Source organism: Eleginops maclovinus, chromosome 18 (genome assembly GCF_036324505.1).
Source record: "Eleginops maclovinus isolate JMC-PN-2008 ecotype Puerto Natales chromosome 18, JC_Emac_rtc_rv5, whole genome shotgun sequence".
Lineage (NCBI taxonomy): Eukaryota > Metazoa > Chordata > Actinopteri > Perciformes > Eleginopidae > Eleginops > Eleginops maclovinus.
In genome coordinates, this window is record NC_086366.1 from 13,060,815 (window position 1) to 13,075,853 (window position 15,039).

The 15,039-nt window shown below is 39.6% G+C and overlaps 3 protein-coding genes across 6 annotated transcripts; 2 read left to right on the top strand and 1 right to left on the bottom strand.

Moving 5' to 3' along the window:
• The first annotated feature begins 649 nt into the window (after window positions 1-649).
• LOC134880461 (uncharacterized) lies at window positions 650-3,314 on the top strand. Its single transcript, XM_063907404.1, has 3 exons — window positions 650-980; window positions 1,483-1,705; window positions 1,897-3,314. Exons 1-3 carry the CDS (start codon window positions 650-652, stop codon window positions 2,024-2,026), a joined length of 684 nt encoding a protein of 227 aa, XP_063763474.1. The 3' UTR covers window positions 2,027-3,314.
• cep57 (centrosomal protein 57) lies at window positions 2,957-8,762 on the bottom strand. Of its 2 annotated transcripts, none has more exons than XM_063907330.1 (11): window positions 8,416-8,762; window positions 7,827-8,013; window positions 7,305-7,493; window positions 6,805-6,920; window positions 6,521-6,649; window positions 6,215-6,294; window positions 6,021-6,123; window positions 5,478-5,558; window positions 5,143-5,363; window positions 4,919-5,063; window positions 2,957-4,824 (listed from the first exon to the last, which is right to left on the bottom strand). In XM_063907330.1, exons 1-11 carry the CDS (start codon window positions 8,461-8,463, stop codon window positions 4,639-4,641), a joined length of 1,485 nt encoding a protein of 494 aa, XP_063763400.1. In that variant the 5' UTR covers window positions 8,464-8,762; the 3' UTR covers window positions 2,957-4,638. The 2 variants fall into 2 exon arrangements, with proteins under 2 accessions (XP_063763400.1, XP_063763401.1); XM_063907331.1 differs by having other exon boundaries at window positions 2,958-4,824; window positions 6,021-6,116; window positions 6,217-6,294; window positions 8,416-8,760.
• A 138-nt stretch (window positions 8,763-8,900) lies between these two features.
• mre11a (MRE11 homolog A, double strand break repair nuclease) lies at window positions 8,901-15,006 on the top strand. Of its 3 annotated transcripts, none has more exons than XM_063907326.1 (20): window positions 8,901-8,959; window positions 9,474-9,548; window positions 9,695-9,827; window positions 9,963-10,123; window positions 10,206-10,293; window positions 10,425-10,566; window positions 10,700-10,814; window positions 11,166-11,351; window positions 11,442-11,613; window positions 11,711-11,791; window positions 11,875-12,004; window positions 12,106-12,206; window positions 12,316-12,486; window positions 12,574-12,633; window positions 12,709-12,871; window positions 13,373-13,471; window positions 13,611-13,672; window positions 13,762-13,823; window positions 13,996-14,092; window positions 14,346-15,006. In XM_063907326.1, the coding sequence occupies exons 2-20, from the start codon at window positions 9,529-9,531 to the stop codon at window positions 14,382-14,384; spliced, it is 2,082 nt and encodes a 693-aa protein (XP_063763396.1). In that variant the 5' UTR covers window positions 8,901-8,959; window positions 9,474-9,528; the 3' UTR covers window positions 14,385-15,006. The 3 variants fall into 3 exon arrangements, with proteins under 3 accessions (XP_063763396.1, XP_063763398.1, XP_063763397.1); XM_063907328.1 differs by having other exon boundaries at window positions 13,373-13,459; XM_063907327.1 differs by lacking the exon at window positions 8,901-8,959 and adding an exon at window positions 9,005-9,026.
• The last annotated feature ends 33 nt before the right edge of the window (window positions 15,007-15,039 follow it).

Sequence of the window (15,039 nt, forward strand, 5' to 3'; positions counted from 1 at the left end):
ACTACTGTATGGGTTTCCACATGTATAAGTGTGAATTTTAAATACAGAAATTCAATCTACATTTGATCCTATTACAATTGATCAATGTAATGTGCCTTGGTCTTGTATAAATTATCTTCTAAATAACAATCACATCAGAAGAAAAGCTGATACTTTCTCAGTTTCTTTCCAAGATTTATCTTTGCTGACAGGTGTAATCAATATTTTAGAGGGAGGATATTGTAATCCCAACAGAGACATGGGCATTACAAGAGGAAGGGTGAGGTGCCCAACAATCTGAGACATTAAAAAAAACAGCTTCTTTTGAGCTATAACAATGAGTTTTGCATATATTGTAGGACCAAGATGTTGTCATAAACGCCAATTATTTCAAAAAACCTGTAGGTTTAGTAGCTAGGTCTACCGCCACTCAAGCTCCAGTGCAGTGCAGATTTCATTTCCGACCCCTGCTTAGTTTTCCTGAAACAGGACGCCGGGGCTGATAAATAAAACATCCTCTGTGTGCTGCTGGCTGATCACCGGAGCCATTTCAGCTGTATAAGTGGTGAAAGGCGACATAATCTCCCCAGAACAAGATCTGGACTGAGATTGAGACGCACACAGCAGAGAGAGGCACACAGAGGGAGGACCACAACAGCTTCTGGGAGCAATGTTAAAACCCCAGCAGCACGGAGAGCTTCTCCTGCACGACTGCCCTCCGGTGTTTGGAAAGCCGTGGTACTGGCAGCGCAACAGCAGCGCCATGGAGAGCACGCGCAGCCTGGCGCAGGTCATGATTGAGATGCGCGAGGACATCCAGAAGCTGGAGGCGGAGAACCGCGAACTGCGGGGAGACCCCGGTCAGCGAGGATATGGGGCCAAGCCGGGGGAAGTCAGGCCGGGGTCTTCAGCAGCAGGGAAGCGGGAAGGGAAGCTGGAGAACCCGTATGTGAACCTGAGGCGCAATGCGTCTGCGCCAGTTCTGGAGACACAATACAAAGGTAAGAAAAAAATACTTTTTACTGCACAGGAGGTTTAAACTTGTCAGAACAGTACCAAACATATTTTTATTCACCTCAGCTAATTATTAAGGGAGGGTGTAGGGTATTGTTATGAAGGGACACTCCAGCTGTATAGTGGAGTTTTTGGACTTTTAATAAAATAAAACTTACAATAAATTGAGGTCACAAAAGAGAGATGAACGAAGAATGCTCAAAATCTAAGAAGCAAGGGCATAGATCCATCAAAAACATTAGATCCTACTATTCCCATAATGAATTCAAAAGCATCTTTACTGAAACCTGTTTAAAGAAATTAACTTTAAATGCACAGCAACATCTGAAATGATTTTTAGACAAAAAAGTTACATTTTTAAATGTGCCTAGAAAGACTTCTCATCAAAAAGATAAGGGAATAGATTAAACGTGAAATTTAAATTAGACATCAGAACTTCTCATATCTATATCTGTAATTCCAATGCACCATGAACATGTTTTTTCACAGAGAACAGTGTCATGACTGTCCGAAGGTACTCCATCAGCTCCAACCTGTCTGGTGTGACCATGACGGAGGGAAGGACTGACAAGGCACAGCCCAGTGATTCTGGATGGGGAAGACTACAAGGAGACATTCAGCATGGTAATGGCATCTTTGGTAACTCGGCCAGAGGAGATGTGGGAAAAGCTACTAACAGACACTCCCTGCAGGAATATGTACACAAAAACAGGTAAGTATAGCCATGTCTTGCACTTCTCATTTCAGTAATGTAGCTTACAGCAACATTCTTGAATAAAATTTGTTTTACATTTCTTGCCATTAATGGTTAGTTCAAATGTAGGCTACTGAATCCAATGTCAACTTTTGCTAAGTTGCACTTCTGTTGCCACATAACTATTTTCGATTTTTCTGACCTTTCAGGGCAAAGGTAAAAACTGTCACCTTTCTTCTACCTGTGGATGACATTTACACGAACAGGCCAGTTCTGACCAAACATCAAGAGGAGCCTAAATTCACTGAGCTGGCTCCCATAACTGAGACAGATTCCTGAGGGAAGCAGAGCTATTTAAGACTTTGGATGTGGACAAATATGCACCCATGAACTGAGGTTAGCTTCTTCCTCTAGGTCAGTGTGGATTGGGCTCTTAATGAGTGAGCCAGCAGACTGATTTTATCACACCTGACCACACAAACAGAAGACTCTGGTTACAGGTGTTATTTTCATCTGGCCATCACAATCCGGGCCGGGTTAACAGTGATGAGACATGGGGCCCCTTTGCAGCGCAGATCGTATGTCTGCACTGCTCTCCTGACCCGGGTGACGTTTCAGAGTGACACACCTGCAGGTGACGGCTCATTTATGGACAGTTGTGTTCAGTGACTAAGGCTTTGTGAGCAATCACTCATTAGTTATTCACCTTTGTTTATTTTCACAATGTAAACTGAAATGGGTTGTCAAGGGGCCACATATGTGTATAAACATGTGACCTCTTTCTTAGCAGTGATCCTTTAAAGTGTATTTTTTTCAGAAGACGTCACACAGTAGTATCTGCTTTCATGTATAGAAAGCTCTTTGGAGATATATTGTATATAGTTATCCATATTAACATGAACATTTAGGCTATACAGCACTTAAACTGTACGTTTTTACATGTTATATATGCAGTTCTATGGATTATTTTGTCACATTTATAATTCAATTATAGTTACAGTTTCATTTAAAAATAAAACTGTAATACCAAGTTTTTTTTTAATGGATGTACATCTGCTTTTGGGCTATTGCTAACAAGTAAAGCAGTTTCCAAAAAAACCTCCCTTTTACCTCTCCTTCGATATACTGCAGATTAATATTGAAGTCACATCATTTAATAATTGTTACCTTCTGTGGTCGTTAAACTTGGTAGTTAATCACTGACAGAGAAAATGCATTTAATATTTGGTATAAATAATAACATACATCCACACGCAAAGCAAACTGCCTACATAAATGTAACACTTTATTTGCTACAGAAACATTTTCCATCTTTACTTAAGGGAAACTTTGACAATGCAGAGACGGTGATCAAAGAATCTGATGTAATTCACGGAGAATGATACCATCTACAAAAAAGCTCTTATTCTATGACTGCTGCTCAAGAGCATTGTCATGAGTCAAATGCACTGCACCTTGGTTGATCATTTATTTGTAATCAGCCATTTGTCATTAACCATCACTATTTGCTTCAATTGGTTTCCATGGCACCCATAACCAGCTGTTGATTCTCTGTCCTTTAGATGGCGGAAAACATTTTGTATCATAATAAAGGATTAAAGCAGAAAATGTATTTTTGGGGGAAAAAAGAAACACCAGAAAGTGATGCATTAATTATTGGATTTACAGATTTATTTGACAAGTTTCCTACACTATCATTACTTTTGTCTCACAATGAATTACATTGGTTTGCTTGAAGGTATAAAGCTAAATGTAGTCTTGCATAAAATAATGAATTATAAACGTTAAGTAATAATCTGCAGATATTTTTTTGTTTTTATCCTTATGATTTTATTATGGTCTGATGTCTACTGAAGTTTCGATGGTGGTCCATGATACCAGCATCGAAGGTAAAAACGACAATTATGTGAAAGCCAAGAGCCCAACAGGAGCACAGCAGGGTACAGGTACTGTACAAGGGCACAGGGGGTTATTGGAATATCTTGAATTAAATGCAATGTGCTAATGCTGTTTGCTAAAAACAAAGCCAAAAAACAACACAAAACAGTACTGTAGACATATGCAAACATAAATACTTTATAACTCAGAGAAATGGAATCCCCCCTCAAAAATATGTACCGATGATTTTCCAACTATATTGACATTTTCTTGCATAATGTATAAATATTTATAAATGTTATAATCACAACAACATACACACATTCTGTATAGAGACTGCAATACAAGTACAGCACAGTGTATTTTAGGTCCTTCAGCACATGAGGTAATTCACATACAGTCATATCGATTTAACCATTTCATAACTACAGTTTCTTTACACTGCTAGAGGCGGTGCCTGCATCCACTTTATGATCTGTAACTATTAATCAACCCAGGAATCTTTCAACACAAAATATTTTTAAAAACTAAAAATATTCTTCTTTCTAGGGTATCCAGTACTGTAAAATGTACTTCCAATCCCCCAAAAACTACAAGAAAATCTAATAGTTTCCAGCACTATTTGGTAGATTTTCACTTACAGTATAGGACAGTGCAGCTGTAACTATAACTACTACGCCCTCTGCTGGTGAAGGACTTCATTTAAAAGAAAACTGATACAGCCAAATGTTTGAGCAAACATGCTTCATGAAAAAATACAGTTTCTTCTGAGGTATTTATAAAGAATCAGTCAATTAAAGCTCTCCATTTTCCTTTTTTTTTTGATAAAATGCACTTGGTGGTGGAATGGTATAAACATCTGAATGGTTTAAAACCCACACTTTTTGGATCTGTTGCATGTTGCTCAAACAGTAAAAAATATATTTTCCACGAGGGATATGTTCATGAAAGGATATTCTTTAGTGTTTATCTGTCAGGGACTGTGTGGAAGGTGAAATAACAACCAAAGGTAGGTGTATAGCACCAACAACATTAGCTTGAGGTTCTGTGTGTGTGTTCAGTCCTGGTGAGATTCAGGTCCACAGTGAGGTCTGCAGAGCCCTCATGTCCCTCAGCAGCCTCAGGTTCCTCTGGCTCCTCTCTCCTGGTCTCACATTGACTGCTGCACCAGAGCGACCCCTGGTGGAAACTGTGGTCGTCACTCTCACCTCATTCCTGCGGTTCGGCCTGGATTTACCTTCTTTCCTTAACTTCTTTATCTAGAGGAGGGATGAGAAAAGGTTAAAAAAAAAATGTAAAACTTATTGTGTGAATAGTTTGTGTGAACTGAATTGTTTATGCTTTAAGACCTACCTGTGTTTTGTGTTTGTACAGCATACTGATCTGCTCTCCTTTCCTCTCCATTTTCAGTAGCAGCCTCTCCTGCTCCTGCTGGAGTTCTTTTCTTTCCTGGTCAGAAACACTTGCCTCTACCTGCCTCATCAACTCCTCCTGCTCTCTGCGGCAAAAATAAATGATAACATTGCGAACTATGCTAATCACTTCCTTAGAGCTCATATGAATATGACTTCACTCACAAGCTCATAAGTCGCAGCTCCTCGTGAAGTGCTTGAAGAAGCTCTGACAGCTCTTCACCACTGCCAGAGGAGGAAGACAAGAAGCTATCTGAATCCCTCCCGCTACCCGTTTCACAGCTGTTAGAGAGGACACGGCTGTTGCAGAGATGAGGCTGATGTCGCTTCAGGAGAGACAAAACGGACTGGACGTTAGCTCGGACCGAGTGGCTGCAGCCTGCCGACTGAAAGTAAGATGGGAGAGGAGGAAGAGAGCCAGTGTAAGGGAAATGCAATATTGAACAAATATATTTTTAACCAACACTATATCCACAAGCAGTCTTATGTGCACAACCTACCGTTCCTGCAACAAAAGGTACATCCCTAAGGCTCAGCCTATAGTGTGGCTGTGTGAAGGAAGAATGCTGTGGTGAAGATTTCTGGAAAGCAAAAATCCACATTACCAATATTAGGTCAACAAGAGAAATGCACATTTTGGAGTATAAAGTATGCATGCAGCTGAGGATTGTTTTATGAGCAGTAAATCTATCAAAGGTAATGATTCAAACATTTACTGTTTTAAATATTCAACTGATTTTTGGTTTCTGACCAACAAATAAATATAAAATTAAAATGAGTTTTATAGAAATAAAGCAAAGAAAATAGTTTCCTTTCTTTTTCTTTTCACCATTTTAAGTCATATGAGGATATCCTTAGAAATACACACCATTTATTTCTATTTGATTCAAAATAACTTTTACATATACACCAACAATATAGATAAACACTTGATTTCAACCGTCTTCTCACATTTGTTTAAACATTTACAATGACGAGAGTTCAAAAACATTCTCAGCGGATGCTGATACAACACCTTGAACCTCCTCTACTTACTCCTTTACCTTTGAATGGGACTTTTTCTCTTTGGACTGACTGGAAGACAGGCGAGGTGACACTGACTGCAGCAGCATCCTGTTGGTCTCCAAACCTGTCTGTAGCTGAGGAACATATAAACAAAAAAGCAGGCATAGAAAATGTAAAAAAATATTATAAATTATAATTGTAGCTCAACATAAATACAAATGAGGTCCTTGTTACCTGATTGGCCTTATCCTGGACAAGCTTTCTCTGGTGCTCCTCCTCCTGGAGTTTCATTTCCAGCTGCCGAATTTTCAGCTGATGTAATCAGACACACGCAACAAATCATTATTGTGGTAATAATAACAATAGCAACAGTTAAATATTATCAATGCTTTGTTTAGTTTTTTTTGCAGACCCGCAAACTATTAGGAATTAGTGTAAATTGATCTGCATAGAAATGTAAACATTTTAACCAAAGCACCAAAGTAACGTTACATGCGTAACTTCTCAAACAGACATTCTACTGTGTGCTTTTCAGTACCGTAGCATTGTTTTGGGTGCGCGTCAGCCTAAAATACTCCTGCTCCAGTCGGTCCAGCTTCTCTAACTGGGCACGCTCTGACTGTGTGTCACACTGTGGATCAGCTGACTTGGCTGTCTCATCGGGAACCTAAAACGTAGAACAAATTAAGGAAGTACACAACATAATACACACAAGAGGCTTTTCCTAAAAAAAATTGCATTAAAGCATGAGGGAGTTTAGTGTGTTTTATTTTTTTAATGTTTATTAATGTTGTATCAAAGTGTATAAGGAACTGGGTTAACCTGCTGTTGGATCAGGCTGTCGGCCTTGGCACTGCGCAACATCCTCTTCATGTGATCCAGTTGTCGCTCCAGCTTAACACATCGAGACTCTGCTGCAGCCAGGTGGGTGATCAACACTGTGGAGAACATTCAGACACTATAATAAATAACGAATAAAAGGAAAATTCAACACGTTTAAGGCTGGACAACATGGCCAAAAACTTCTATAACCATCTAGATAATTTCCTAGCTTAGTAATAAATTATATCATAATATCGCACGTTTTCTGCTAATTCAATGTATATTTATAGATTAAATAACCATATGTATATATAAATCCTGCCCACTGCTGTTGGAAAACATTTCACAAAATGTATTTTAACCAACATTTGGGTTCCAAGTGGGCTTTTCAACAGTACATTATTTATATGATTTCTTCACAATATGATTCTATTGAAAGATACATTATTTTAATGTACACACAGCAGCCTTCAGTTTTAATATGTTATTCTTATACCCACCTTGATTGCCATTTCTGTCTCTATCTGTGTCTTTGGGATCCTTCAAGAATTTCTGTGTGACTTTATCACTCTGCAGATGTGTGGACGAGGCCTCTTTCCCCATAGTGTGCAGCCTTAGCTCTCCATTGTCTTTCTCCAACTCCAACCTCCTGATCTTTTCCTGGAGATTCCTCAGAGCAGATAGGATCTCTACACATGGAATGTAAGTGAGATATATTAAAGAATATGATGCATATGGGGATATATTGAAAATATTTAAAGCAGGAGTATAGTAGTTGTGGTGTAATCAGATATGATTTGAAGGTTTGGGAGCAAGAATAGCAGTGTAGGATAGGTAGAGAGGAAGGGTCATGTGAAAGAATGAATATATGTCAGTGAAACTGAGACATCCAAGTAGTGTGGCTTCATGTTACACAGGCTGTAACCATGGAGTTCAGAAACACTGCAATAGCTAAATGGAAACTTCGTTAAAGAGAAAACAACACACACACACACACAAATATTTAGATAGTACTAAGTTACCTGTACAGTTGGTCTCTGGGAATGCCTTGCTGGGTGATGGTGGTCGACATGACAGATGTGTGCGTGTTTGGGTTGTGTGATGCACAAGTGTACTGGTGAAGGGACGGTGAGCAGGATACTCTCTGTAGGATGGGAGGGAGATGCTGTCAGATACTACTCCCCTGGGTGCTGGAGGTGGACAAAGCTCCTGCAAGAAAATAGGGCTAAATGTTGAACAGCATCTACAATAGCCGGCACATATTGTAGATTTCTATAGTATATTTTCAATGAGTAATAGTTTTCTATTTCAGTGAGAGTAGCATGTGATCAATGACCAGCAACAAAAAAAGGGAAGTTAATATGAGCTACAACTTGAATGCTTCCCGAAAAAATGTCAACATGATTTTGCCAAGCTCAAGTCAAATATATAAACCATGGACACTTCAGCATACTATCTAGTTCTGCAACATCAACAGGACTGAGTTGTAGCAACTGCTGCTGGGTGACTTTTATAGTCCATCTAACTCCCCATAAACGCTGGCTTACACCTTTAACGCTTCAAAATAGGAGTATTTCAAATTAGTGTTAAGTGTAGTAACGTTACAACTACCTTCTCGCGCGTAGCATCAGCACCGAGTGTTTTTGACAGCGTCTCCATTGAAATGTAGTCAATCCACTTTCCCTCGCTTGTGCATACAACGTATTAAATTATACTAAATGTTTTAAGGGTGGATTAAAATATAATGACAGCCACATCAAAATTAATTCCGATAAACATCCTGATAGCTAAGCTTCGAGGCTAGGGGTGCCAGTGCTAATATGGGTTGTCAAAAGAAAACATCACTTGACAAGCAACACAATGAAGGGTTTCGGATGGGTTTGAATGATATATATCAGCTTCGCCCGTCAGATGTGCTACACAAATACAAGTTAACGTTATGTTTGAGAGAAGGACAAACCGGCGCGACCCGAGTAATAAAACAAACGCTCTTATTTGCTCTTACCGGAAGTGTAGTTTTTCAACAGCGGAGATTCTACATTTGATAACGAAGATATTTTAAACTAAAACTACAATAACTACCATGCATCTGTTGGAGGCGGGGTGAGCAAGTCTTGCCGGGATTTTTCTGACATGTTTACAGGTTCATGAGAAGGTGGGTTGCAAAAAGTGTTTCTCACACGTTGTAGCAATAGCAAATACAAATAATTATCTTACCTAATGTAAGTTAAGACCTATACAAACAAGTTACATTGTGTTAACTATTGCATTGAGAACTAGCACTCGGAAGACCTGTAGGAAAAGTAAAAGCTAACGTCAACTTTACTTACCATATTGCTGTTAGCTACGACTTTACTATGATAATTAGCTAGCTAGCTGTCTAAGAATACAACACCATTATGTCGGAAGTGTATCGTAAAGTGAAAAGTTGGTTAGACTGATGTAAACTTGTTCCTTCAGGGACTCCTGAATAGTATGTCCTCCAAATAGTATGTGTATTAGTCCCCAGGAAAAGTGTGACATCGGTGGAATTTATATTATCTCCTTAAAAATCAACATTTCATTTGCACTAACAAATAATTACCTATTAGAATTTTTCGTAATGTCCGATGTGTAAATGTGTCTTTGAATATGTTGTTTAAAAAGATTTTATTATGTGTTTTCTGCAGGAGGAGCCTTTTGCTGACCACCTTTCAATAGTGACATCTCATTTCCCACATCACCATGTCCTCAGACACCACATTGTGAGTTTGTTTAAGCTTCCCTTAAACCACATATATGGTGATTGTGCTGGTTTGTTTTTAAAAGGTGTGCCAATGAACAAAGAGTATAGTATATGTGCTGCGTGTTGTAATGGTTGTGTTTGTGTGTGCTTGTTTCTTTTTACTAGGGATGATGATGATACTTTTAAGATCCTTATTGCTACAGATATTCATCTCGGTTACCTCGAGAAGGATGCTATCCGTGGCAATGACTCTTTTACCACACTTGAGGAAATCTTAAAATGTGCCAAGACAAATCAGGTACATACAAAAGTTGATAGATGTGTATAACTCCGCAGTAAATCAGATTAATGTATATCTCAGTCGAATAGCCCTAACAAAGTCCTACTGTTCTCAAAGCACACAGCTTATTCATACTCCTGTGTTTGCCTGCAGGTGGATTTCATCCTGCTGGGTGGGGATTTGTTCCATGAGAACAAGCCGTCACGACGATGCCTCCACAGCTGCATCACTATGCTTCGACGATACTGCATGGGAGACAAACCCATAAACTTCAACATTCTCAGTGATCAGACTGTAAACTTTAACACAACCCAGTCAGTACTGCTTTGTTTGTAAGGTAATTGTATCAAAACCCTGTAAACTTTTTACATTAATGTTGTTATATTTGTGATAAAGGTTTCCATGGGTTAACTATCAGGATGAAAACCTGAACATCTCTATTCCTGTGTTCAGCATTCACGGTAATCATGATGACCCAACTGGGGTGAGTGTTGAGTCCATCATTAATACGCTTATTTGACACATCATAAGACGTTAATATGCTAATATGCTCATTTGTGTGTGTACACGTTTAAAGTTGTCGGGTTTTTTTCTGTCACTTTATTTCTCCTTAAGGCTGAAGGCTTGTGTGCGTTGGATCTGATAAGTGCTTCTGGTCTTGTCAATCACTTTGGTCATTCCCATTCAGTGGAAAAGATTGAGATTAGTCCCATCCTCATGCAGAAAGGAATCACCAAGTTAGCCCTATTTGGTCTTGGTAAGTGTCTGTCATATGTATCATGGTAGACTAGTAATATATATACTTCATCTATGTTTGTGTTCAGCAAACATTATTGAAAGTATTAGTATTATTATACTTTGGTCTAAATGATGTATTATTGTGTGTGTAGGCTCTATCCCAGATGAGCGCTTGTACAGGATGTTCGTCAACAACCAGGTAACCATGCTTCGCCCCAAAGAAGACCAAGATGAGTGGTTTAATCTCTTCACCATCCACCAGAACAGGTGTGTGCATGTTTATGTGGTTGGAAAGTTTAAATCAGAGCCAAAAGTCGTACATGATAGAATAGCCACAGAAAATGTCACAGTATTAGACATTAGATGTTGTCCTCTGTACATACCGCTTACTGAAAATCTGTTGCGTACTTCCTTGCGATAATGCAAGATTTGTGTGTAAAGAAAAACAAAGGCAGTAAAAGTAAAACTAATTTTAAGAAGGTGAAAATAGGCAGGCTTTCATTCATTTTGTTTTCTTCTCGTGCATTATCTCTCAAATACAATACCTGGTGGTTAACGTATATAAACAGCTTTATTTTTCCTCTACATCTTGTGTGTTTTTCCTTTGTTTTTCTGTAGGAGTAAGCACGGTCCCACTAACTACATCCCTGAGCAGTTCCTGGATGACTTTATTGACTTGGTGGTGTGGGGCCACGAGCATGAGTGTTTGATTGCTCCCACCAGAAATGAACAGCAGCTCTTCTACGTGACACAGCCTGGCAGCTCTGTAGCCACCTCTCTTTCCCCTGGAGAGGCGATCAAGAAGTACACATGAATACACACACAATGGATAGTATATTCTCAATGTGTATAAGAATAATGTAAGTAACCATAACACTGTTTGTACGGCTCTAGACACGTAGGGCTGCTGAGGGTAAAGGGTCGCAAGATGAACATGCAAAAGATACCCCTTAAGACGGTGCGCCAGTTCTTCATCCAAGACGTGGTGCTGGCGGACTACCAAGACATCTTCACACCGGAAACACCCCAGGTCACAAAGAAGATGGAGGACTTGTGCTATGCAAAGGTAACACTAAAAGTCACAAACAAATGTACAGAACCAGCTCGGTCATTCTCTAATTCACCCTCATCTGTTATCTTAAATTCTTTCTGTCATTTGGTAGGTCACAGAGATGTTAGAACAAGCAGAAAGAGAAAGGCTTGGTTGTCCGCTCACACCAGAGAAACCCCTTATTCGTCTGAGAGTAAGATGGACACTTTTTCAACATGTGCACACACATTCCTATTGCAGTACACAAACTTGTATCCTCTTCACTGCCTTCATCAGGTGGACTATAGCGGGGGCTTTGAACCGTTCAACACTTCTCGCTTCAGTCAGAAGTTTGTGGACCGTGTAGCCAACCTAAAAGACGTCATTCACTTTCTCAGGCACCGCGAACAGAGGGAGGATAACAAAGGTCTGACACACACACACACAGCTGTGGCTCTACAGGTTACACTATTGATTTGGATGCCCAGTATTGTACATTTAGCATGTTTTCATCTTGCTGCTTTTCAGATGAGGTCAATGTTGATTACGGCAAACTGTTAAAAACCACAGCAGTTGAGGGTCTAAGGGTGGAGGATCTGGTTAAACAGTACTTTGAGGCAACCGAACAGGTACTGCACACACATGGATTCACATTCAAACACTTACAGGGTGCCATAACACTTTAGTTTTCATCTACTGTTTCTATGTATTCTTTTTTGTGTGTGCATATCTTCTCAGAACGTGCAGCTGTCCCTCCTGACCGAGCACGGCATGGGGAAGGCAATTCAGGAGTTTGTGGACAAAGATGAGAAGGACGCCATTGAGGAGCTGATTACCTACCAGTTAGAGAAGACACAGCTGCACCTCCAAGCCAGAGGAGTGACCACGGAGCAGGATATAGACCTGGAGGTGAGGGGGGGGGGTTGGCATAGAAATTAGGGAAGACTGAGGTGATGTTCTACGTCATTATAAGAGTGCTTATTTTTACATTTTCAGATCCAGCGGTTCAGAGACTCCAAAAAGAACACAACCGAGGAAGAGAATGAAATCAAAGAAGTAAGTCAATCTTTCACAGAAGCCTGAAGTGTTGTGCTGTCTATTTTGTTTAACTGTGTGGGCTTTATCTCTCAGGCTATCAACAGAGCTAAAGCTCACCGTTTGGAGCGTGGGGATGAGCCTGTAGATATCGGTGATCTTGCTATGGAATCTGATGAAGACATGGCCCCATTAGCTGCCCCGACGCGAGGCAGAGGGCGAGGCGCGAGGGGGCGGGGGAGCCGGGGAAGGGGCAGAGGTGAGTTTATGTATTGTCTGTCACAACCAAAGGCACAGAGACATACATAGTAGTAAATAGATGTTGTAAATGTTGTAAATAGTTCATAATCCGGTAAAGGTATTACATAGCATGTTGAATTTAACACAGACTTTAATGAGTATCTATGGATTTGTGTCGTTTGATAGAGTGTTTGTAGGAGACTCTCTTTAACAACATAAGAACTGTTCAGTCACATCTTAAAATGATTCAGACCATGTTCGTACTTTCCCTAGTGAACCTTGGTGTTAAAAGTCCGCATTTAAACATTGGCAGGTCAGTTATACACGAGATGTTTGTCTCTTCGCACTGTCAAAAAATAATATAATCAACGTTCTTTAAATGGTACATAACACTTAAATGGGACAGTAAAAAATACGATTTGAATTGGATTCCAATAAATGCAATGCAGCGAAAAATATGAATATTTATGATGAAGTGCTTCAGGGAGACTTTTTCGAAAGTGTTTATCCGTCCATACAGGTGCAACTGCCTCTGAACCAAAGCCAGCTGGTCGGAGCAGATCCCAGAAATCTTCAACAGCAACACAAAGCAGGAGTATTATGCAAGGTGAAGGAGTGTGTGAGTGGGATGATCAATAGAAACACAAGTAAATATTCAGTAAACAACACTGGTAGGTTTCAAAGAAATCGTATTCTATACCGTTGATAATAAAATGTAAATCAGTTTTCCACCGTAACCCATTCTTCTCATTTTTCAGCATTTCAAGCTCCATCACAGAGATCAACTCGACCTGGAGCCAACAATTCCTATGCAGAAGAAGTAAGTCAAGCCTTAATTAACCACAGTCCACGACAGTATGTTAACTGCATCATCCTCCAACTGTGCTTCTCATTGTTATCCTTCTCCAGATGACCATTGACGACTCGGATGAAGATATTCCTGCAATGAAAACTACCCGCCCTCCTCCAAGGTATGTCTGTGCTCAGTCTGCAGTGTGACAGTGGGATACATTAAGAAACCTGTACAGACACACAGCTGTTTGTACTGCTTACACCTTCTCTGCCGCTAACTTCATATTGAAGATGTTTGAGGTGTTTTTGACTCGCATATTTTACCCTGGCTTCTTCTCTTGCTCACCACAGACCAGCATCATCGTCTTCATCTTTCACCAAGTTCAGCTCTCAGAGCCAGAGCCAGTCGACTAAAGGAGTGGCATTTGATGACAGTGATGATGATGAGGTAAGAAGAGATCAGAGAAAAGGATGTAGCATGTATCATGAGTGCTGGGGTGTGTTTTTCTCTATTGGTGAAATGTAAATCGGCCTACATTTCATAAAACTGATCTGAAGTCTTAATCTCTTTTTGTGTTGCATGCTTAGCAAAAATCTACTTAATCCATGTTATATTCACACTGATAATTAAATTAATTGTACCTGATTATCTTAACTTTTTAATCCTTTTGCTTCTACATTTCTTTCTTTTGTTCATGCAGGATAACCCATTCAAAGGTCCCAGTCGTTCACGGAGATAACCACCGATGCATCTAATGTGTACACTTGTTAATCTCTACATGCTGATTAGCAAATGAGCTGCTGCAGTTTTGTTCTTAAGGGCTTAAAGTGCATGTTTCAATCTTCTCAGCACTCTTTCTTTCTGACGTTGACAATAAGTAATTCAATTGAACAGCTACTGCTATTTTCAGACCAGACTTGCCATGCGAATGGCCTTTGTAGTAGTCTTATATTCAGTAAATGATAAATGTATTTTTCATACATAATCAACTGTCTCCTTTTTTTACTTAATTATGGTGTTTGTCTTATGCATGCAGACTCATAGAAATAAGGTTCTAAAATAGATTTCAAGCAACAAAAATTGGTTATCAAAGAGTTCAGACTAGAAACGTACAGTAAAGTGTGTTCAGTCGGTAGCATATGTGGAAACCATAGACTGTATATGGTGTAAACTTTTCAAACAGGAACAATTACATATTCTCTCCACAGGGGGCGTTACAACAAAGTCCAGAGCATAAGGTGATGTGGAAAAATAAAACTTTTTGCACAGTACCTTGCGGTTTTAAAGTTGTGTTGTAGACATTAAAAACCGTGTGATTTGCATCATCTTTTCTTAAGAATGTATTAAATAGTTTACTTAAATTCTTGCACTTATTTCTTTGGTTTACTTTGGGT